The sequence below is a fragment of the Chelonia mydas genome, chromosome 2, assembly GCF_015237465.2.
Source record: "Chelonia mydas isolate rCheMyd1 chromosome 2, rCheMyd1.pri.v2, whole genome shotgun sequence".
In the NCBI taxonomy this organism is placed as follows: Eukaryota; Metazoa; Chordata; order Testudines; family Cheloniidae; genus Chelonia; species Chelonia mydas.
Genome location: NC_057850.1, coordinates 38,759,073 through 38,784,357, shown reverse-complemented (window position 1 = coordinate 38,784,357; position 25,285 = coordinate 38,759,073). Strand labels below are relative to the sequence as shown.

At 42.3% G+C, this 25,285-nt stretch overlaps 1 protein-coding gene across 17 annotated transcripts in view; it reads left to right on the top strand.

Annotated features, from left to right (window-relative positions):
• The window catches only part of VPS13B (vacuolar protein sorting 13 homolog B), a 914,031-nt gene that overhangs the window by 495,145 nt on the left and 393,601 nt on the right, over positions 1-25,285 (top strand). For all 17 annotated transcript variants that reach the window (XM_037892217.2, XM_037892214.2, XM_027818377.3 and 14 more), the window contains exon 22: positions 9,513-9,640. In XM_037892217.2, coding sequence (XP_037748145.1) covers positions 9,513-9,640 — 128 coding nt within the window. The remainder of the gene's footprint in view (positions 1-9,512; positions 9,641-25,285) is intronic.

Here is a 25,285-nt window from a genome sequence, read left to right as displayed (position 1 = left end):
CTAGAGTGGAGCTCTGTGCGGTTGTTCCTTCACAACCTTGGAATTTATCTTTTAGCCTAGTTTTCGTTATAAATAGTTAAGTTAGTTAGTGGTGTTAGTTAAAGATTATAGTATATATTTTAGTGGAAGTGCTCTCCAGTGATGTCCTCGCTGAGGTTAAAGCATTGCCCTTTGTGTGGAGTGGTGATCCCTTACTTACTTTTACCAGCTTAGGTTAAAACTTCCCCAAGGTACAAACTACAGATGCGTTGCTTGCTTTGCCTTGGTGAAGCACACCTTAGGGAGTGCTATTCGATCTGCAGATCGTTCAAGAAGAGGACTCAGGTGGTGTTCGACCTTAGCCTTAAGCAGCACCTGCTTCAGCAGGCCATGAAGCCTGACCTGGTACTGAGGCCTTCCTTGGGCTGCAGATTGCCCTTCGGCTTGGAGAGTGCTGCTGCCTCCCATTTGTTGCAGGGACCTCAAGGCCGGGATGGAGGCCCCTGGCCCAGCACCTACTGGCCACTAATGTCTTACCCATACCAATGCTGCCTGGGGCCCAGTGGGAAGCTCCTTGCTCCCATAGGTCTCACTTGCTCCCATAGGTCTCACACAGCATCAAGAGCAAGATCCCCTACTTGTTCAGCATTAGTGATTGCAGACCAGCCACAAGTCCAGATGTCTAAGTTTCCCCCTTCCTGTGGAGTCACTGGAATTTCTTCATCTGGACACATTGCCCAAGGAGCAGGATCTGCCTGTAGTCCAGCCAACAGCTTATGCGGTGTTGGCTGGTTTGTCCTCTCCTTCAGTCCTAGAGGACTTCAAGGTATACCAGGACCTGTTACGTCAGGTTGCCTCATCCCTGGATATTCAGGTGGACTTACTGTAGGAGAATATCCATAAACTTATGGGGAAATAACTGTGATGGGTTGGATCACAGAAACCCCCTTTGGGACTGCCACCTGATGTCCTGAGACTATTTCTAACCCATTTTCCCTGCCAGCTTGGGACTTCAGAACCTTGCCTCTTTGAGCCAGATATGTGAGCCTGCTACAAACATAGACCCCAATCTGAACCACATCCCCTGCTGCAGACTTAACTGAAAACAGCTTAAGAAGCGTTCCTGTCTCCAACACTCAGATGCCCAGCTCCCAATGGGGTCCAAACCCCAAATAAATCCGTTTTACCCTGTGTAAAGCTTATACAGGGTAAACTCATAAATTGTTCGCCCTCTATAGCACTGATAGAGAGATATGCACAGATGTTTGCCCCCCCCCCACCAGGTATTAATACATACTCTGGGTTAAATGATAAGTAAAACGTGATTTTTTAAAAACACAAAAAGTAGGATTTAAGTGGTTCCAAATAATAACAGACAGAACAAAGTGAATTACCAAGCAAAATAAAATAAAACACGCAAGTCTATGCCTAATACAGTAAGAAAGTGATTACAGAAGAAATCTCACCCTCAGAGATGTTCCAGTAAGCTTCTTTTACAGACTAGCCTCCTTCTAGTCTGGGTCCAGCAATCACTCACATCCCTGTGGTTACTGTCCTTTGTTCCAGTTTCTTTCAGGTATCCTTTGGGCGTGGAGAGGCTATCTCTTGAGCCAGCTGAAGACCAAATGGAGGGGTCTCCCAGGGGCTTAAATAGACTTTCTCTTGTGGGTGGAGACCCCTTCCTCTCTCCTATGCAAAATCCAGCTCCAAGATGGAGTTTTGGAATCACAGGAGCAAGTCACATGTCCATTCATGACTCAGTTTTTACAGGCAGCAGCCATTGCCCACATGCTATCTTAGACTCAGACTCAGATATTAAGGTCAGAAGGGACCATTGTGATCATCTAGTCTGACCTCCTGCACAATGCAGGCCACAGAATCTCACCCACCCACTCCTGCGATAAACCTCTCACCTATGTCTGAGCTATTGAAGTCCTCAAATCACGGTTTAAAGACTTCAAGGAGCAGAGAATCCTCCAGCAAGTGACCCGTGCCCCATGCTACACAGGAAGGCGAAAAACCCCCAGGGCCTCTTCCAATCTGCCCTGGAGGAAAGTTCCTTTCCGACCCCAGATATGGCAATCAGTTGAACCCTGAGCATGTGGGCAAGATTCACCAGCCAGATACCCAGGAAAGAATTCTCTGTAGTAATTCAGATCCCACTCCATCTAATATCCCATCACAGGCCATTGGGCCTATTTTACTATGAATAGTTAAAGATCAATTAATTGCCAAAATCATGTTATTTCATCATACCATATTCATTCTATTAGTGTCTATGTGATAAAAGCTTTATAAAAAACATTTCAAATCCGATTTTTAATTGCCAATCAAACATTCAAAATCACAAAAATTTCACTAGAAAGTTTTAACTCTGTGTCTTGTAAGTGTGGAATCATGTAATTAGCCACAAGAGAAAATAAATGTTCTGAAGCAAAATTTAATTTATGATGCAGACCTATAGCAGAATACTCGAAAATATACATTCTTAGTAATAGTAAATAAAGACCACATATATGTGAAATAATGAAGTGGCCTAAATCTTTGAACAATTTTCAAATGTTTTCACTATCAATGATGTCATAGCCATATCTGTAATATCCACTGTAAAGGCATATTTTCTGTCACTGCACCTTTTCAAATGCATAAATTCAGTAACAAAATAGCAATTAAAAAGCACTAGAATTAGAGTACCAGATTCTGATTTCAGTTATATCAGTGAAAATCTTGAGTAATTCTACTGAATAACTGGAAAAATACACACACACAGACACACAGAGTTATTATATATACTTCCTTCCCACACCAATGTTGACACATAGGGTGGAAACCATCTCTTCCATTCATCTCTGTCGTTTGTTGCTGCTTCCATTTGCTCTGTGATGTTCACTCAACTATTCTGCCTTTCCTGTTAAGGATTCTTTTTAAGGTTTCTCTAAGGCGGGGTCCCCAAACTTTTTCGGTCATGCCCCCACCTTACCTGGGCTGCGCCCCCACTGGGAGCCGGGGCCAGGAGTGGGACCAGAGCTGGAAGCGGGAGTTGGGGACTGCTGTGGGGCCAGAGGTATGGCTGGGAGCAGAGCCACAGCTGGCCCTGGGGCAGGGCTGGAACAAGGCAGGTGAATGTCTCCAGGAAGACTTCTTATGTAGATTGGAGTCTTCCAAGGTGCATTGTCAGTTAAGTGTTTCTTGATTGGGCACTTAATTTGCACATTCCTTTCTCAAGAAACTGACCAAATGCTTTACTAAGGCTACTTGAACTCAAACAAGTACACAGCCAGTATTCATAACTTTGAATACAAAACTGATACATGATACATGTCCCCTTTCATGAAATACTGCTTTTCAAGCAGGTCAGTTCTCTGCTAGAGTTGGGAGTGGTGGAGGAGATTCAGTGAGAACACTGTGATCATGGGTTCTACTCCGAGTATTTCCTGATACCAAAATCCAAGGGCAGGATGAGGCCCATCCATAACCTTCGCAGTCTCAACAAGTTAATCAAATACCTGAGGTTCCACATGGTCATTCTATCAACTATCCTCCCTGCTTTGTCTCAGAATGACTGGTTTGCTGCTCTGGACCTTTAAGATGTCTACTTCCATGTGGCCATTCGGCGGAGTGACAGGAAGTAACTTTGCTTCATGGTAGGAGACTGCTGTTTCAAGTAAATGATTCTCCTATTTGGTCTCACTTCTGGCGGGCAGGTCTTCACCCAAATGCCTGGCAGTGGTCATGGCGTACCTCAGGAGGAAGGGAATCCATATCTCCCCTCTCCTCAGTGACTGGTTGCTGAAGGGCAGCTCCAGAGAGGAGATTCTCGCCACATCCACACCCCATTATGCTTACTCGACCGTTTTCTAAATACAGTAAAGTCAACCTACAGTAAAGTCAGACTCAGCAAATAGAATTTATTGGGGTCCTGTTAGATTCCATTAAATTGAGGGCATTCCAGGAGATTCAGCAGCTGTGCCTCAGTTTGCAATCACAACCATCCATAACTGTGTGTGCCTGAGCCTGTTGGACCACATGTCTGCTTGTACCCAGGTCATCTATCTTGCCAGGTTAAACCTTTGTGCTCTTCACATGTGGCTTAGGACAGTTTACCGCCCTGACCTGTGTTCTCTAGACAGGTTGGTTCACCTTCATCCATCAGTCCTGGAGTCCTTACACTGGTGGAAGTCCCCATGCAATGTGTTGCAGGAGGTCCCCTTCACTCAGCCCTCTCTGACCAAGTCAGTGGTTACTGACACGTCCCTTTTGGGTTGGGGAGTACCTCTGGACTTGCTGTGGAGGCAGGGTCTGTGGTCAGAACATGAGGCCTCGCTCCATACCAACCTGTTCGAACTTTGGGCCATCCACAATGCATGTTGTGCATTCCAGGACTGCATCAGGCATTCAGTGGTTCACATACTAACACGAACAATACCACTGCAATGTACTATGTGAACAAACAAGGAGGCGCTCACTTCAAATTACTCTGCTTGGAGGTGATCAGCCTGTATCAGTTCTATATTGAAGAGGAAATCACCCTGATAGCTGTCCACTTACAGGGGTCCAGAACCATCTTGTGGATCATCTCAGCAGAGTTTTCTCTCTGAATGGTCCCTTGGTGAATCCATGTTGACTGTTTCTGATCACCTTCCTCTCCTCCAAGTTCTTCAAAATGGATTCCTTGAGGACCTGCTCCATTCTCCTTCTTCCCTTTTTTAAAGATGGGCACTATATTTGCCTTTTTCCCAATAATCCGGGACCTCCCCCAGTTGCCACGAGTTTTCAAAGATAATGGCCAATGGCTCTGCAATCACATCAGCCAATTCCCTCAGCACCCTCAGATGCATTGCATCCAGCCCCATGGACTTGTGCATGTCCAGCTTTTCTAAATAGTCCTTAACCTGTTTTTTCACCACTGAGGGCTGCTCACCTCCTCCCCATACTGTGCTGCCCAGTGCAGCAATCTGGGAGCTGACCTTGTCCGTGAAGACTGAGGCAAAAAAAGCATTAAGTACTTCAGCTTTTTCCACATCATCTGTCACTAGGCTGCCTCCTCCATTTAGTAAGGGTCCCACACTTTCCCTGACCACTTCCTTGTTGCTAACATACCTGTAGAAACCCTTCACATCCCTTGCTAGCAATTCCAATTATGCTTTGGCCTTCCTTATTACACCCTTGCATGCTCAATCAATATTTTTAGACTCCTCTCTAGTCATCTGTCCAAGTTTCCACTTCTTGTAAGTTTCCTTTTTGTGTTTAAGCTCACCAAAGATTTCTCTGTTAAGCCAAGCTTGTCGCCTGCCATATTTGCTATTCTTTTTGCACATCGGAATGGTTTGTTCCTGCACCCTCAATAAGGCTTCTTTAAAATACAGCCAAATGTCCTGGACTCCATATTAGCCTCCCAGGGGATCCTGCCCTTCAGTTCCCTCAGGGAGTCAAAGTCTGCTTTTCTGAAGTCCAGGGTCCGTATTCTGCTGCTCTCCTTTCTTCCTTTTGTCAGGATACTGAACTTGACCATCTCATGATCACTGCTGCTCAGGTTGCCACCCACTTCTACTTCCCCTACCAATTCTTCCCTGTTTATGAGCAGCAGGTCAAGAGGAGCACAACCCCTAGTTCGTTCCTCCAGCACTTGCACCAGGAAGTTGTCACCAACACTCTCCAAAAACTTTCTCGGAGGTTGTCCAAGAGTTCCTACTTAAGAATAGGAAGACAAGAACGGCCTAATTGGCTAAGTGGAAGAGGTTTTCCATGTGGTCTTTGGCCCGTGGGAGACATCTGGTGGAGGCTTCCATCCAGGACATCTTGGAATACCTGTTACACCTTCAGGAATCAGGCCTAGCATGCAGTTCTCTGAGAGTGCACTTGGCAGCAATATTGGCACTTCATCCCCCTGTCTAAGGAAAATTGGGTTTCTCCAATGCCATGGTGACAAGATTTCTGAAATGGCTCCCTCACCTGCATCCTCCAGTCTGAGAGATTGTCGTCTTCTAGGACCTGAATACGGGTTTAGCAGCTCTAATGGATCCTCCTTTCAAGCCCCTTGCTTCCCATCCACTGCCGCTCCTATCTTAGAAAACTGCATTCTTGATAGCCATTACCTCTATCAGGAGGGCATGTGAGTTGCAGACCCTGATGGCGGCACCTCCTTCCATGCAGTTCTCGAGACACAAGGTTACAGTTTGGCCACACCTGAAGTTTGTATCCAGGGTGGTCTCTCAGTTTCATTTGAACCAGGTGGTGTATTTTCCAGGAGGAGCAACGGTTCCATATGCTAGACATTAGACACTGTCTAGTCTTCTATCTGAACAGAACTGAACAGTTTCATGCCTTGCCTCTTCATGTCATATGCAGACCCCATAAAGGGATATGCAGTCTCTGCACGAACCATCTCTAGATGGATAACATCTTGCATCAAGACTGATTATGAGATAGCGTCAGCTACGCCTCCTCAGCAGATATGTGGTCTGCACATACATTTGCAGACCATTAGGCAATTGTTGCTTCTTCCAGAGCTGATGCTAATATCAGCAGAGCAGTCCTGTGATCCTTACTCAGGTACACTCTGAACCCCGCCTCCAGATTGGGGTACTGCTCATTAGTCACCTACTTGGAATACACATCTACATCTACTCAGAGAAGAAGAAACAGTTACTTTCTGTAACTGTGGTTCTTCGAGATATAATGCAGACATGTATTCCACAGCTCACTCTGCATCCCGTCTGCATTGGAGTCTTCCCCTGGATATTCAGTGCGAAGAAACTGAGGGGGGTCAGGGCAGCGCTACCTATTATAGCTAGAGGAGGGGCTACAGGCATGAGCGCCTCCCCTGTACAGATACTGCTAAGCAAAAGTCTCTGGCTCTGGTGGATGCACACACCTACTTGGAATGTCTGCAGCACATCTCAAAGAACCCACAATTACAGTAAGTAACCATTTCTTACCTCCTTTCATCCTCACTGTCATTGCAATGTCCTGCTCTATAGTCTCCCATGTCTTTTTTTTCTCTTTCCGTTCCAGTATAACCCAAATGCTGCAAGCAAAATAATCTTTCCTTCCCGCTTTTCAGACTGTCTCTTCACCTTTTCTTGATTTCCTTACCTACCACATAAAATTCAGCTTTCTCTCTTTTTTCAAGACAGTCCATAAATTACAATCTATCAAATTTTTGAAATTGAGTTTTTAAATGGATTTTGCCGAAATTATTAGCCAGCCATAGTTTTTTTACCCTCTCACAGCTTTTTACCGGAAAAAAATATCACCGATGAATTTCTAAGAGCTCATGCTGTTGCCTCAGTGTCTCCCCCTCTCTTGCCCATGCCCCTTTTGGGGTGCTTTAGAATGTGATCTTTTGCCTTGTCCCTATATTTTCAAAGATGATTGAAATTGTCTAATGGCCAAACTTCTCTCAGAAGGGCACACAGTCAGATTTTGCCTGATTCAATTTGAAGATGCATGTGCGACGGAAGGAGGCAGTTGGTTGGTTGCTTTTTGGCAGAGTTTGTATGCTCCAGACTGCTATAGGTATTAGAATTCTACCGATTTTAAATTCATTTTAAAATGAACTAGAAAGAATTATTAATTTATGCCTACAATTTCCTCTGGTCGTTCATGAATGGGGTAGAATAGAGAAGTTGAAGAAGCTAAGTACATCGAAAGATGTTGCAAAATCTCAAAGGGATAATTTAATATTTGTTTGTGGAAAATGCATAGAATTGCTACTCCTGCTGAAAAAAAACGTTATTTGGTGGGTCTATGTAGCAGGATCACTGCCTAATAAGCTTAGGGTGGTTCTGCAGTGGCCTTGCCTCAGTTTCCTCTTGTGAGGGTTTGGCTGATCCAGTGGCTTGGCCCCCCAGCTAAGACTTTAATGAAAGTCCCCCGATTCTGGAGTATACCAGTCAAAAAGACCAGTACAAAAAACCCAGAGTCTATATCCCAGCCTCAAGCTGAGTACAGCCCCTGCATCCTGAGGGGCTGGTCTGTCTAACACCCTAGACACTCTTCATAAAGCCCTCTGGTTCAGTATTCAGCCACTCCCAGGCTCTGTTCAGTCTGTCCCCGTCAGCCCTTCCTGGGCTCCTTTGGGTCACTCCTTACTCTTTCGCTGAGCAGCAGCTACCAGGGCTTTCTTCCTGGAGGGTTCCTCCTAATCTCTCCTCTACCCCACTCCACCTCTGAGTAGGGTTACCATATGTCCAGGTGTTCTCGGATATGACCTCTTTTTTGTTCCTCCAATGTCCGTTCAGGTAGATTTTTGATATATGAACAAATGTCCATGATTTTTTCTTGCTCGTCCTGTTTCCAACATTGATTTTGGTAGAACTTCAGTTCCTGGTGTGCCCTAATAGTGACGTGTGTGTTTACTGGATTTGCCACCATTATTTCTGCTGCTGCCTTCAGACCTGGGGAGTTAGATAGCAACGCCCAGCTCTGAAGAGAGTGCCGCCGCCATCAGCTCAGAAGTAAGGGTGGCATGGTATGGTATTGCCATAGAAACTGTACCCTCCCCCTCTGGCTTCCCCTCCCACTAGCAGTATCCTCTATTAGGGAACTTGAAAGAGAGTAACCCAACCTCCGAGGACTTTCTTTCCCTAAGAGATCTAATTGAGCCACATGACCCATAAAATCATATGATCATTCCAGCTCTCACCACTCAGGGAGGTAAGCTAATTGTGTCACAGGTGGGGCTGAGACCCATCTCCTCTTAAAGGGCCAGACATTCTGACAGTCTGGTGGTTTGATTCTGCTGGGCATACTTGTAAATTAATTCCTCGTTTAAATCATTTTTATATTCACATGTTATAACTAAATTAAATATATTATTAATATAGTATGGTGCAGTTACTTTTTGTTTTTTCCTTATTAGAAAATTTTATTTTTTGCAACATTTTATTATGCTTTTTATGCATTTTAGAATTTTCTTAAGCCCATTAGATTTTTAAAAGTTTAGGAACAATATTTAAATGATGGTTTAGTTTTCTTGAATATTTTGGCATGCTTGCTGAAAAACCTTTCCTTAAATTAATAATTAAAGATTCCAAGTCAAAGACTGAATTTTAACATGGACACTGTCTTGCTCTTTGCAACAAGTTTACAGAACTAAATCTTTGTTTAGATTACCCAGGCAGCAAATTAAGTGGAAAACTTATTACTAGTACATCATCAAATATGCCATCACACGTTGAAAATGGACTTTAATTGCTTAGGTCAAGCATGCTTCGTAATATTTTTTTAGCAGCTTATGTTGGAAAAATTTAGGATGTCTCTAAATGCAGTTAAAATGTTGAATTTCTCACCACAATTAATTGATAGTATTCCCTTCCCAAGCTTAAATCTGGTAAATAAAACAATACTCGTTTGCTCAAATTTCTGCTGTACAGTGTAAACACTGAAATGCACATTTTGAATTCGGGAGCGGAAACAAACTATTTATAGACCTTAAAGAAAAAAATAATATACTGTCAGTAGTACTAGTAATCAGTTACTGAGTGAAGGTACATATCATCCAATTAACTAGTGTATGTTGTTTGCTTTAGAATCTAGGCCTTTGTCACTTCCATTGAAACCCATGCTGACCTCATCTGAGAGCTGCAGAAGTCCTGAGGAGAAAATGAAAGAATTTATTGGAATAGTGTGGAATGCAGTTAAACGCCTTACACTTCAGGTAAGATTAAAAGGGAGTGAGAAAAGTTATGTCTTCCCACATTTTATGATACTTTTCATGCACTTTAGCACTTTAAAAAAAATCTCTGTAAAAACAGCTTCCCAGTTTTATTATCGTATTTTACTTTAAAAATACTAGAGACTGAAAATTGAAATATGGCTGTTTGGTAAATTCACCAGGGATTCATAGAATTTAAAATATGTGTATTCGATGGACTTATCTTTCTACTTAACTTTAAAAGGAGAAGAATCTTGAACAACATTTGTATGAAGAATTAAACTTTTTTTATATCACACATATGGAGATCTTGCACCAGCTTTAATTGGCCCCACAGAGCAGTTTTCTTTCTAAAAATAAACTATTTGAGTGCTTTTAAGTATGGAAATAGTATGTGTAATTAATGCAGTCATAGTGGTATCTCATCTACTTAAATTTTTGCCTCTTTGTCAAGATAACAAGTAGACCGCTCAGACTAAACTGTACAATTCTGTATAATCTGCATAAATTTGAGCTTAATAGAAGCAATGCTTTTTTATAACCATGTACATATATACCCCCACACACACAAATAAACTATGTTAAAAGAATGTTACTAAAGTTGCAAAGGCAAGCATTCAGAAGTTATGAAATGCCTCAATTAAGGTTTCCTGTGTAACCTTAATTCGACTCCCTTGTGTGCACACATTATGATACAGTCTTGAAGTACATGATCACATACATTTTTCCCCTAGCCAGTATCATTTCTCTCCCTGAGTCCTAGCTCCTTGTCAAATCTGTTTTTCATCCCCATGTGTGCACAGAGGCAAATGTGTATGTATATACATACGTGCACATGTGTGCACATGCACACTGACACTCAGAAATTATCTAAAGTTAGCATAATATTTGTGGAATGCCTAACAGATTTTTTCTTTATTGAGACCATTCAATGGTATAAAATATGACAGCAACACATTGTTCATGTACTTAAAAATTATTATTGGGGAAGCATAACCATTGGATCTTCCATTACCCCTTCTGCATACCAATTTATTCACTTGTATATCACCAAATACCAATGCCTTCACTTTACTTATTCCTTACTCAGAGAAGACTCTCATTGACTTCATTATAGGATAGGGTGTGAAAATTGGAGTTTTTCTGAATAAGGGCGGGCTTCAGGATTGTCGCTTAATACATAACCTCCCGAAGTTGATGGAATACTATCTATTGATTTCATTGGGCTTTGAGTCAGGTCCTGGGTTCATAGTTTCTAAGCAGATTTGTCTCTCCCCTCCCCAGTATCATTTTCACAACTGGGAAAGAGGACAGCTGGAAAAGAGGAGTCAGATATTTCCTTGTAAGCAAAGTATTTTTATGATGTGTTTGTACAGTGTACAACACAATGAGGCCCTGATCCTGGATTGAGGCATGAAGGTTCTATTGCAATACAAACAAATGATGATGATAATAAAGGAGTGAGTTATGAATGAGAGAATTGAGTGGTGAAGGGCATGGGGTTTAGGGGTGTTTAGGAGTGTTAATTGTCTCCTCTGTCCGAAATTTCTCTTGGTGACCTTCTCTGTTTTATCAATAACATTTCTGGGGTTTTGCAACCAGGAAAATGAAACGTTAGCTCATGTGTTGAGGTGTATGAAAGATATTGACAAATTAAAATAAATACTCAGTTTTTCATTTTTGCAAAGAAGTAAAAAATGTTGGAATTATGTATTGTCTGGGGTTTTTTTGCAAAAATTAAAGGAGGTTGTGCAAATAGATTTGTGAGTTCTCAAAAAAAAAATTCTGCAAGTGAAGATAAACTGTTGTATAACAAACATGTATTAGCTCAATTCCTTGATGTTAGGATGTTGGCAGATTTTTTTAATGCTAGATCCACTTTCTTATTTTTCAAATAATTTCTTATCTACAGTTTGTAATTTTGGTTATATTTTTGTGAGACAATCAGATGTCTTCTCATTTTGAGCGCCATGAATATGAAACTGTATTATTTATCTGTTTTAATATTGAAATAGTTCTGTAAAATCACAAAACACTTTACAGAAATAAAAAGGACACTGTTGTCCCACAGAACTTAGCACCAGATTTTTAAATGTAGCTAGCTGCCTAAAAATGTAGATTGGTGTCTAGTGGGGTTTTCAAAAGTACCTAAGATCCAACTCCCTTTGTGACTTGGGCACCTAAACCCTTTTGAAAATCCCATTAGGTACCACATATCTGCATCTTTAGATGCCTAAATAACTCTTAAAAACTTGGCCCTTAGACTCTAGGCTCCAATCCTGCAAAGACTCACACATGCTTAATTTGCTGCCCTGCACATACTCCCATTTGAAGTCAAAGGAAACTCTCACAAGGCATGAAGCTAAATGTGTGCAAGTCTTTGTAGGATTTGTGTCTAAGTGTACTGTCCTGCAAACCTTTACTTCTGTGAGCTGCTGATGTAGATATTGAGAAGATCATGTACAGTCAGTGTGCTCATTTGCATAAGTAAGAATTTGCAGGATTAGGACCCATATAAGACAAAGGAAATGAGGGTAACTGGTAAAGAAAAAGGATAGGAAAGGGAGGATCACAAGTTAGAACAAACAGATAATGTGTGCCCTATTATATAAGAATGTAAGAATGGCAATACTGGATCAGACCAATGGTCCATCTTAACCCAGTATCCTGTCTTCCAAGAGTGGCCAGTGCCAGATGCTTCAGAGGGAATGAACAGAACAGGACAGTTTATTGTGTGATCCATACCCTGTTGACCAGTCCCAGCTTTTGGCAGTCAGAGGTTTAGGGACATCCAGAGAATAGGGTTCCATTCCAGACCATCTTGGCTTATAGTCGTAGATGGACCTATCCTCCGTGAACTTATCTAATTCTTTTTTGAATCCAGTTATACTTTTGACCTTTACGAGATCACGTGGGAATGAGTTCCACAGGTTGACTGTGAGTGAGTGAAGAAGTACTTCCTTATGTTTGTTTAAATGTGCTGCCTATTAATTTCATTGGGTGACCCCTGGTTCTTGTGTTATGTGAAAGGTTAAATAACACTTCCTTATTCATTTTCTCCACACCACTCATAGTTTTATAGACTTCTGTCATATGCCTCTTAGTCATCTCTTTTCTAAGCTGAACAGTACCAGACTTTTTAAGTCTCTCCTTATATGGAACCTATTCCTTACCCCTGGTCATTTTGTTGTCTTTCTCTGTACTTTTTCCAGTTCTAATATATCTTTTTGAGATGGGGAGACCAGAACTGCATGTACTATTCAAGGTGTGAGCATACCATGGAATTATATAGTGGCATTATGATATTTTCTGTCTTATTAGCTATCCCTTTCCTAATGATTCCGATAATTCTGTTAGCTTTTTTTTGACTGGAGCTGCACACTGAGCAGATGTTTTTCTTCAACTAGTGTCCCTCTGGATACTCCACTGTAGGTGTATCTGTGCTCTTGAGCCTCAAATCAAAGATTTTAGGTGGCAGTGTCCTTTCAGCCCCCACATGCGCTCTCCCTACCTTGTGGTCTGCCTCAAGGCTATCTAGCACTGCCCAAGCGAACCCCCCTCAGTTTGTTTTGGACCACCTTTGGCCTTCAAGAGCTGAGCAGTTGTCCGTTCCTTATCTGTGTAATTAGCATAAGTAGTAGTTGTTTTTGTTTCTTTTGTTCCCCTTAATATTTAGTGTTTCCTTTTTACTCCTTTGGAAGGAAACACTAACTATTAAGAAGAAGGGAGAAGAAGAAAAAGAACGTTATGTTTCCTATACTTTATGGAGGGAATCTCCCACTCCTCCAGGGGAAAGAAGAACTTTTTTCTGCGTTCCTCACTGCTAGAGGGTGATAGCCCCTCCAGAGACCTCCCGGCTTCAAGAGGTGCCTCTCCTGCAAGGAGTTAATTCCTGTAACAGACAGACACTCTCACTGTGACTGGAATCTGGGAGAGTCCCATATCCTTCAGAAGTGCTTCCTCTGCCACCAGCTAAAGCTGAGGTCTTGCAAGAACCGGGAGCTGAAGTTAAAACTCCTCCTTATGTAAAAGGCACTTCAGCTTCCAGGAGCCTTCACAGATCATTCCCAGAGCCTTCAACTTCAAAGGGGGTAGAGTTATGGAAAAGACCAGCAGATTTCCCCATAAAGGCTTGAGGGAAAGGGCTCCAAACTGAATCATTGGCCAGCCAGAGAGGTTCCCCAATGCAATCAGCCACCTTGGTACTGGTGGCTCCAAAGCGTAGTACCTAGAACCATCAAGGTGCCTCCACTATGAGCGCTGCCATACCACCTAGAGATGCCAGGGGCTCAGTCTCTGAGGCAGTGGTACCATCCTCTAAGGACAAAGACAAATACCATATTGCCTCTAAATGAGGGGCACCGAGAAAACCTTTGGTACTAGGTGCGGCAAAGCTCCAATCTAGGAAGCACTCTTCACTTTCACAACCATCAGTGCTGACAATGTGCCACAGACTCTCTTCCGTGATACTGAGTGAGCCAACAGTACCACAAGAGTTCTGGTACCCTAGAGACCTGACAGTTAGGAAAGAATGGCAATCCCCATTACTCGGGCCTAGGGCCCCTGTACAGAGCACATCCCAGCACCCAGTATCGCCCTCAGCAACGAGCTGTGTACCATCAATACCGTGGTCAGCGCCACTCTTACTCAGTGATGAGTCTGACAGTGACCAGGAGAATGTCATTTCCCTGGCCTCTCATCATGGTCTGCCATCACAATATAAGGGGGGTCCTCAATTCCATGAAGCTGACCCACGTTTCTGGTATGAGCTGCAGATTACCCTAAATGAGGTGGCAGATACACATCACAAGCTAGTGTATTTTCTGCACACCATCTCCATGTCCAGAATTGCCCTCCCAATTAATGAAGCAATTTTAGATCCTGCCAAAGTCATCTGACAGACAGACACTAGCCTCCATCATACCAACCTAAAAGAGAGCTGACAAAAAATAATACATCCCTCCCAAAGAGACAGACTTCCTGTTTCAATGTACACAACCCAACTCCATTGTAGTGGATGTGGTTAATGCATGAGTCAAGTAACATTATGCCAAGTTGACCCCATGCATATGGGATTGGAAGAGGCTAGATATCTTTGGGAAGAAGGTGTATTTATAGTTACAAACTACCAAGCTGTCATGGCCAAGTATAATTTTATTAATTATAGGAAACTCAATGCGTTTCTGGAACATTTACCAGAGACACAAAGGGAGCAGTTTTAGGTCATTGTCAGAGAGAGTCAGTTAGTAGCCAGAACTGTGCTACAGACGGCACTCAATACAGCTGCTATAGTGGCCCACTAAGTCTCCACAGCAATGGTATTGAGGCTGGCTTCTTGGCTACACCTTTCCAGGTTGCCCAAAGAGCTGGAAACGATGGTGGAAGATCTCCCATTTGAAAAACCCAAACTCTTTGTGGAGAAGGCAGACTCTTCTCTCCACATGTTGAAGGATTCCCAGGATTATGCTCCCTGGGAATCTACTCTGCAGAACAGACGAGAACATATAGCTGTCAGCCACAGTACAGGTCACAACCTCCTCAATACCCATCGTCTGAGCACTATTACAAGCTACAACATAAGAGGTCCAGAGTTCAGAAGCACAAGCAGTCAGCACCTCAATCCATGACCTTGCAGACTGCCTCTTCTAAGCACTTTTGACAGGTTGGTCAAGGGCCCGAACAACTATACCTAGCAACATTAGCTGCCATCTACACCCCTGGTGTGCCCTTTTGGAAGTTACCTGACCCTCTTTCGCAGCAGCTGGGAGAAGATCACCTCCGACAGATCCATCCCCCATTCTGACCCTCCTTCCCTGTCCCTCTTCAGGTGCCCTTCTCACAAAAGCCTACTTTAGCAGGAAACGGATCATGCAAAAGGGCCATAGAACCAGTCCCAGCAACTCAGGGGCAAAGGGTTTTATTCCCATTATTTCCTGATCCCCCAGGCGAAGGGATGGTGTAGGCTAAGTCAACAAACACACAAACCCACTCTCCTGCTGGTAATAGCTTATCTAAAGTGACCACTCTCCTTACAATGTGTATGATAATCAAGGTGGGCCATTTCCAGCACAAATCCAGGGTTTAACAAGAACGTCTTGTGGGGGAGTAAAGTCCAGCCACGAGGAAGTTTGTGTGGAAGGTTCCATTACAATTTACATACCACACAGACTATGCTGACAGCTTGTGCCACACGCTCTCAAAGAAACTGCGAAATCACCTGATCAACATCCTCTACAGGAGGGATTAAGAATGAGCTCTCAAAAATGGATACTCTCATAAAAAACCAACCTTCCACACAAACTTCCTCGTGGCTGGACTTTACTAAAACTAGACAAGCCATTTACAACACACACTTTGCTTCTCTACAAAAGAAAAAGGACACTAAACTTTCTAAACTACTACATGCCACAAGGGGCCACAGCAATGGTTCCCTCAACCCACCCAGCAATATTGTTAACCTATCCAACTGTACTCTCAGCCCAGCAGAAGCAGCTGTCCTATCTCGGGGCCTCTCCTTCTGCCCCTCCACCCTCACGAACATGATACAGTTCTGTGGTGACCTAGAATCCTATTTTCGACGTCTCTGACTCAAGGAATATTTCCAACATACCTCTGAACAACATACTAATCCACAGAGACCTCCCTACCAACACTACAAAAAGAAGGATTCTAGGTGGACTCCTCCTGAAGGTCGAAACAGCAGACTGGACTTCTACATAGAGTGCTTCCGCCGACGTGCACGGGCTGAAATTGTGGAAAAGCAGCATCACTTGCCCCATAACCTCAGCTGTGCGGAACACAATGCCATCCACAGCCTCAGAAACAACTCTGACATCATAATCAAAAAGGCTGACAAAGGAGGTGCTGTCATCATCATGAATAGGTCGGAATATGAACAAGAGGCTGCTCGGCAGCTCTCCAACACCACTTTCTACAAGCCATTACCCTTTGATCCCACTGAGAGTTACCAAAAGAAACTACAGCATTTGCTCAAGAAACTCCCTGAAAAAGCACAAGATCAAATCCGCACAGACACACCCGTGGAACCCCGACCTGGGATATTCTATCTACTACCCAAGATCCATAAACCTGGAAATCCTGGGCGCCCCATCATCTCAGGCATTGGCACCCTGACAGCAGGATTGTCTGGCTATGTAGACTCCCTCCTCAGGCCCTACGCTACCAGCACTCCCAGCTACCTTCGAGACACCACTGACTTCCTGAGGAAACTACAATCCATCGGTGATCTTCCTGATAACACCATCCTGGCCACTATGGATGTAGAAGCCCTCTACACCAACATTCCACACAAAGATGGACTACAAGCCATCAAGAACGCTATCCCCGATAATGTCACGGCTAACCTGGTGGCTGAACTTTGTGACTTTGTCCTTACCCATAACTATTTTTCATTTGGGGACAATGTATACCTTCAGATCAGCGGCACTGCTATGGGTACCCGCATGGCCCCACACTATGCCAACATTTTTATGGCTGACTTAGAACAACGCTTCCTCAGCTCTCGTCCCCTAACGCACCTACTCTACTTGCACTATATTGATGACATGTTCATCATCTGGACTCATGGAAAAGAAGCCCTTGAGGAATTCCACCATGATTTCAACAATTTCCATCCCACCATCAACCTCAGCCTGGTCCAGTCCACACAAGAGATCCACTTCCTGGACACTACAGTGCTAATAAACGATGGTCACATAAACACCACCCTATACCGGAAACCTACTGACCGCTATTCCTACCTACATGCCTCCAGCTTTCACCCTGACCATACCACGCGATCCATCCTCTACAGCCAAGCTCTGCGATACAACCGCATTTGCTCCAACCCCTCAGACAGGGACAAACACCTACAAGATCTCTATCAAGCATTCTTACCACTACAATACCCACCTGCGGAAGTGAAGAAACAGATTGATAGAGCCAGAAGAGTTCCCAGAAGTCACCTACTACAGGACAGGCCTAACAAAGAAAATAACAGAACGCCACTAGCCGTCACCTTCAACCCCCAACTAAAACCCCTCCAACGCATTATTAAGGATCTACAACCTATCCTGAAGGATGACCCAACACTCTCACAAATCTTGGGAGAAAGGCCAGTCCTTGCCTACAGACAGCCCTGCAACCTGAAGCAAATACTCACCAGCAACCACATACCACACAACAGAACCACTAACCCAGGAACCTATCCTTGCAACAAAGCCTGTTGCCAACTGTGCCCACATATCTATTCAGGGGACACCATCACAGGGCCTAATAACATCGGCCACACTATCAGAGGCTCGTTCACCTGCACATCTACCAATGTGATATATGCCATCATGTGCCAGCAATGCCCCTGTGCCATGTACATTGGTCAAACTGGACAGTCTCTACGTAAAAGAATAAATGGACACAAATCAGATGTCAAGAATTATAACATTCATAAACCAGTCGGAGAACACTTCAATCTCTCTGGTCACATGATTACAGACATGAAAGTTGCTATATTACAACAAAAAAACTTCAAATCCAGACTCCAGCGAGAAACCGTTGAATTGGAATTCATTTGCAAATTGGATACAATTAACTTAGGCTTGAATAGAGACTGGGAGTGGCTAAGTCATTATGCAAGTTAGCCTATTTCCCCTTTTTTTTCCTACCCCCCCCCACCCAGACGTTCTTGTTAAACCCTGGATTTGTGCTGGAAATGGCCCACCTTGATTATCATACACATTGTAAGGAGAGTGGTCACTTTAGATAAGCTATTACCATCAGAAGAGTGGATTTGTGTGTTTGTTGTGGGGGTGGGAAAACCTGGATTTGTGGTGGAAATGGCCCAACTTGATTATCATACACATTGTAAGGAGAGTGATCACTTTAGATAAGCTATTACCAGCAGGAGAGTGGGGTGGGAGGAGGTATTTTTTCATGCTTTGTGTGTATAAAAAGATCTTCTACTCTTTCCACAGATCTTTGTGTGTATAAAAAGATCTTCTACTCTTTTCATGCATCCGATGAAGTGAGCTCTAGCTCACGAAAGCTTATGCTCAAATAAATTGGTTAGTCTCTAAGGTGCCACAAGTACTCCTTTTCTTTTTAAGATTTCTACAGTTTATCTTCAGGCAGAACCACTATCAGTGGAGGGTGCTTCCATTTGGCCTCTCGTCTACACCCAGGGTATTCGTCAATGTTCTTTCCATCATAACGGCACACCTGCGGACATTGGGCATTGTGTTCTACCCATACCCAGATGACTACCTCTTCAGGGCTCCCTATTTCATGATGCCGTACAAGCCACCTAGATAACCATGCGCACATTTGCACAGCTGGGTCTACAGCGCAACTTACAGAAATCGACACTGACCACAATACAGTGAATGGCTTTTATTGGTGCCAACCTCAATGCAGTAAAAGCAAGAGCGTTCCTCCAGTTACACAGACTCATAACCATTATGAATCTCATAGAGACTGTCCAGGCCAGCCCACAAACACCAGCCAGGAATGGCCTGCAGCTGGTAGGTCATATTGCAATATGCACCTTCGTTGCCCCAAATGCCTGATGTTCATGAGGTGTCTTCAGATGTGGCTTACTTCTGTCTATTCCCTGAAGAGGGACAGACTAACCAAACAGCTATCACTGACCTCCACAGTAAAGCACTCCCTGAACTGATGGAAAGACCCATCCAAAGTCCGATCAGGAGTTTCAATCATGCAGCTGCCAACAACACTGACTCTAATGACGGATGCCTCCCTAATAAGCTGGGGACCTCACCTAAATGACTGCAAGGTTCAAGGCAAGTGGTCTTCCACAGAAGCGACCCTCCATATCAGTCTTTTGGAGCTAAGGGCCATCAGGAACGCCTGTGCACACATTCTGCCTTTCATTAAGAACACCCACACAAAGGTCATGACAGACAATATGACATGTATGTTGTATATAAATCACCCTGGGGGCACCATATCTCCCTACCTCTGCACAGAAGTACTCAAACTTTGGAATTGGTGTATCTATCATAATGTGCTCATCTCAGCTGTCTATGTATCAGGGATACAGAACATCTCAGTTGGAACTTTTCTCATAACCACGAGTTGGAACTGAACTCAGAGGTGCTTCGAGACATATTCACCCTATGTGTAATGCCAACTACAGATCTCTTCTCTAATTACCAGAACAAGAAATGTCCTTGTTACTGCGCCAGGGCCTGGGGAAACATTCACTGGGAGACACTCTCATCTTTCAATGGAACAGAAACCTCCTATATGCTTTTCACCTGTTTCCTATTCTATCCAAGGTTCTGCTGAAAATTCAACGAGAGAAAGCAAGAGTTATTCTGATTGTCCCATCCTGGCTGAGACAAGTCTGGTTCCCTTACCTGAAACAGATGACAATATGTCCTCTGGGTCTTCTTTGGCCCATTACCCATCTGCCCTCTAAAAACAATGGGCTGGTCTTTCACCCTCCACCTCCAGGCTTGGCTCCTTCTTCGTTCTAAACCTTAGAGGTAGAATGCTCTCACGAGGTGAAAGACATGTTGTTGTCGTCAGCCAAAAGTCGACCACTAAACATACTTACCAATGAAAATGATTCCAAGTTTTGTGTCATCCAAGTTTTGTGTAAGCACACAGACCCAACCTTGTCTTCCATCCCTCTGATTTTAGACTACATTTTAGACCTCAAGAGGCCAAAACTCTCACTCAGCTTCCTTAAGCTACATCTTGCGGACATAATGTCTTTCCTCCATCAGGTAGATGGATACTCGGTGTTTGCTTACCTGCTGACGCAGAGATTCCTTATGAGCATTGGGAACTCTTCATGCATGTGAGACCACCTACTCCAACCTGGGATCTTAACCTAATTCTCAGAGCTTTGACTAGACCTCCCTTTGAACCCATGGCAACTTGCTCTCTCTTACAGCTGTCCATGAAGACAGCATTTTTAATTGCCATCATCTCAGCTAGGGGCATAGGAGGAATGGCACATCCACCGTACATGGTCTTTTTTAAAGACAAAGTAACTCTGAGGCCTCATCCCAAGTTTCTCCCTAAAGTTGCCTACACTTTTCATATGAATCAACAAATCCATCTTCCTGTTTTTTGCCCAAAACCACATTATGACAACAGGGAAGTGATTCTGCATATGGTAGATATTAGAAGAGCACCAGCATTCTACTTGGACAGGACTAAGGACATCAGGAAGTCCTCGAGTTGCATTAATCGCTTATCAAGAGTGCAAGCTGTTGCCTCTGTCCAGAATCTGTACGCACACCATGAGGTCAATTTCTACTTCGGTTGTATTCCTTAAAGATGCCCTAGCTCGGAAATTTCTAGGGCAGTGACTTGGGTCTCTTATCCCGTGACTGCCTACTTTGCTTAAGAGCCTTTGACCAGGGACCTTGTCAAAGGTTTTCTGAAAGTCCAAGTACAGCTCGATCACCCTTGTCCACACATTTGTTGACTCCCGTAAAGATTGGTGAGTTATGATTTCCATTTACAAAAAACGTGTTGAGTCTTCCCCCAACATATCGTGTTCATTTACGTGTTAGTAATTCTTTACTAGTTTCAACCAATTTGCCCCATACTGAAGTTAGGCTTATAGGTCTTTATTTGCCCAGATTGCCTCTGAAGTCTTTTTTAAAAATAGTTGTTACATTAGCTATCTTCCAATCATCTGGTATAGAGGTTGATTTAAGCAATAGGTTATATACCATAGTTAGTAGTTCATTTCATATTTGAGTTCCTTCAGAACTCTTGGGTGAATGCCATCTGGTCCTTGTGTCTTATTACTTTTTAATTTATCAATTTGTTCCAAAACTCCTCTATTGACACCTCGATTGGGGGCAGTTCCTCAGATTTGTTACCTAAAAAGAATGAATCGTGTGTAGGAATCTCCCATACATTCTCTACAGTGAAGACCCAGTACAAAGAATTAATTTAGCTTCTGCGCAACGGCCATGTCTTCCTTGAATTCTCTTTTAGCACCTTGATCGACCAGTGGCCCCACTAATTTTTTGGCAGGTTTCCTGCTGCTGATGTACTTAAAAAAAATTGCTGTTTGTTTCTGTGTCTTTTGCTAGTTGAGCTTCAGATTCTTTTTTGGCCTGCCTAATTATATTTTTTACACTTAACTTGCCAGAGTTTGTGCTCCTTTCTGTTTCCCTCAGTAAGATTTTGCTTCCAGTTTTTAAAGGTTTTTTTTTTTTTCGAAATGAAGCTTATAAACTGCAATATTTTAAAGCAGAGAATGAGGGGAAGGTAATTATTTTTGTTGTGCTAAGTAACTTAGGGCATATCTACATTGCCCCACAGTTTGGACTACAGGAGTTTGAATAGCAGTGTGTACCAAAGTGCTGTGCTCTTATTTCTCTGTTTGGATGCTGCAGGCGCAAACTAACTGGTTCCTAGTTCACATTAATTTAGTTCTCTTGAAACCGGATTACACTACTTTGAGTAAAAACCTAGTATTTCATACCTGCACATCCAGGGAGTGGAGTTACAGTGCCACACTTTGGTGTGCACTGTTATTCACACCCCCATAGTCTAAACTGCAGAAGCAGTGTAGACTTGCCCTTAGAGTTGCCTAGGAAATGTAGCAAATTGCATGCCCAAATTTTTAATAAACTTTCCATGTTTGTGTCCCTAAATCACATTACTTGCTCACTTGTCCTGGTTTCTCTTCCATTTTCCCTGTTTCTTCACTGCCTTTTAATCACCATACCATCTCATTATACATAGTGAGATACATAGATAAATGCTGGTGAATATTTATTTTCTTTAACTTGCTGGAAAGAGGCACATTGAGTAGCCATCCAAAAAAATTACATCAGCTCCTAATGAGATACCACATATGTAATTTAAGAATAGATTTCTAACAATGACGACATTATTTAGGGTTCCCCATCCTGGTGAAATATAAAAGGTGAGTAGATTTCTTTGCAGGTGCTTTTCTTTTAATTGCCAGTCTCTATGCCTGTTTTGTTAAATTCATCTTAAATATGCCATTCAAGACTCAGTCTGATTTTCTTTGTATCAATCTGAACGTACTGGAGATTAAGAGTAATGTCACTATTTTTCAATTCAAGTATAGTCTGACTAATAAATTTACGCTTTCAATTAACCAGGCTGTATATTTAGATTTTCTGTGGATGTTAAAAAGCCTAATTTCTGGAAAAAAGTCCCAGAGTCACATTGTGATCAGATTATTGAAATCAAATCCCTGGATTCTAGCCTTTTTTTCTAAAACAGTTTCATGTTCCTCGATCTTTTATGAAAACAATTATACAACAGAAAAGTCTGCAGTTGGTCATTGGATAAAACAGAACTTGATAACATAAAATCATCAAAGGATTATTTTTTTTAGTGGAAGTTTGAGTAAGTAAATGTGTTGAACCAAAGTCATGGACAGTTTATTTTGGAGCCAAGGCTGGTACTGGTTTAGCCCTGGCCCTTTTTGCTCATGATAGACCCTTGCATGAAGATACTGTGCATTGAACTTGCTGTAAACTATTAGTATTTTAGTGAAAAAGACTTATAATCTTAACTATAAATAGTTTTCATTATTTAGTTATGGGGTTTTATATGCAGCCTTGAAGTCTTTTTTTGGCAGCTAGGCTGTGGGGGAGGTACTCACTTTTCACATGTTGCTGGTATTAATAGTTGCTAAAATCATGAAGCAGCATAAACAATTATTTTTAATTGGTTGTTAATGCTGAATTCTAGTAGGAATAATGAGGCATCTGTAGTAAAACCAAATGAATTAAAGAGCAAAATTACAGTGAATGACAACCAAATAAGTGTACAATGATTATTTGCAACGCTCAGTAGATTCACTGTGTGCTTTAAAATATTTTGAAAAATAAGCCTGTTTCCTGCAATTATTTGAAGTAATATTTTCTCTAAAGAGTATAATTTCCACTGAATTTTTTATTCTTTGAAAGAATAGAAATCTAATCATGAGGTTAACTTATATTCTTGTTCCTTGTACAGGAAACAGAGAGATTTTGTAACATGTAACTTAGCAATAATATAGAGTAGCTGTGGGAGGGAGAGAAACTATTAATTGACTGGTTATTTATAACACAGTGAGACTGATCGGATGATCCTGCTCACATCAGAAAGAGAGTCCCTAAAGTTTTCACAAGAATTTCTATAAAATGTTTCCATTTCGGAAGATTTATCTACAAATTTAGTTTATCAATTTTGATTTCTGTAGTTTCATGACCAAATAAAAATATTGTTTTAAATTTAGTCCACAGTGAACTGTGCATTGTTCAGAAAGTAGTAGGAAATCAAGCAAATATTACCAGTTATGTTTTAAGATGTTTTTAAACAAACTTTAAGTGTGAAATTCTGTCTCCCTTGCAACATACAAATAAGCAGAGCTTGTGTGGGACGCCAGTGGAGAAGCTAGATGGATAAAACGCTACTACCCAACTTGGAAGTAGGAGTCAAGCATCTGTGCAGCTTGGCCACCTCAGGCCTCATTGTTGACCATATCCCACCCCTCTACATGAGACTTCTGGCCAGTGGATTTCTTCAGTTTCTGGATCTCATATATGTCTTTCTCCCCCCCACCCCCCCCCCCCAAAAAAAAAAAAACAAACCAAAAAAACAAAAAAGACCAGACAAACACACAGCAGCCTTTTTACTGCAGGAATAAATTTGCAGAGCTGGGACTTTGAGGAGACAGAGGCCGCACAGCTTAGAGGTATCCTTACAAGGTTTCCCCCATTGGGCAATTTCTATCACCTGTAACAAGCAGTGGGATTGGCCAGGGCTAGCTATCAAGGGCTCAGCAGGGAAGATGTGAATCTTTTTAATTGCATCGCTGTGAAGCATAAGGGGCTGTAGATATCCCTTTCACATCATCTCCGCTCTCCTCCACAGCAGCACCTCTGCTGCATTTTGGGCCTTTAATGACCACTCCACAGCCAGGATGATTTTGCCCTAATACCGTACATATTTTACAATTCTCTCTATTGAACAACATTCCCTTTTATGCAGTGTATAATTTTAAAAATAGTATAAACTACTTTAACAATTCTTGTGCCATCACTTATTTTAGTAAATTAATATTTTCCTTTTTAAATAGCTGAGACCTGGTGATCCTCTCACCTTTCAATGTATATATGTTAGTAAAAACTTAAATACAATATGGTTCACTTATTTTTTTTAATTAGAAGGCAAAACAGTTCTTTCATCCTTTATTTATCATTAGTGTATGTTATAGCCCTTGACATAATAGAAATCAAAATAGGAGGTGATTCCATTTCAAGAATTTGTAATAATTCTTTCTCTTTAACACATGAATGTGTTCAGTATTGGCAAAAGAACATGTTGCTACCAAAACTGAAATAAGATCCTTGAAACAGAAAGGATGTTGCCATGGAAAAGTGAAGTAACACTCAGTACAGCTGCGATACATTAATGAATAGGATATTTTTTTAAAAGATCATTTGTGTTTGGTGTGGCTTGGAGGGTCCCAACCAGATGGTTTCCATGAACAGGATCTGACCCCCAGCTTGAGGACTTCTTACTGGCAGATTACTTCATTTTCTTTCCCTTGGATTGTCAGATCCTTACATTAATGCAAGATTTACTGCTACAGATTTATATTCAGTTACATAAATCAGTCACATTTTAGGTTAAAGT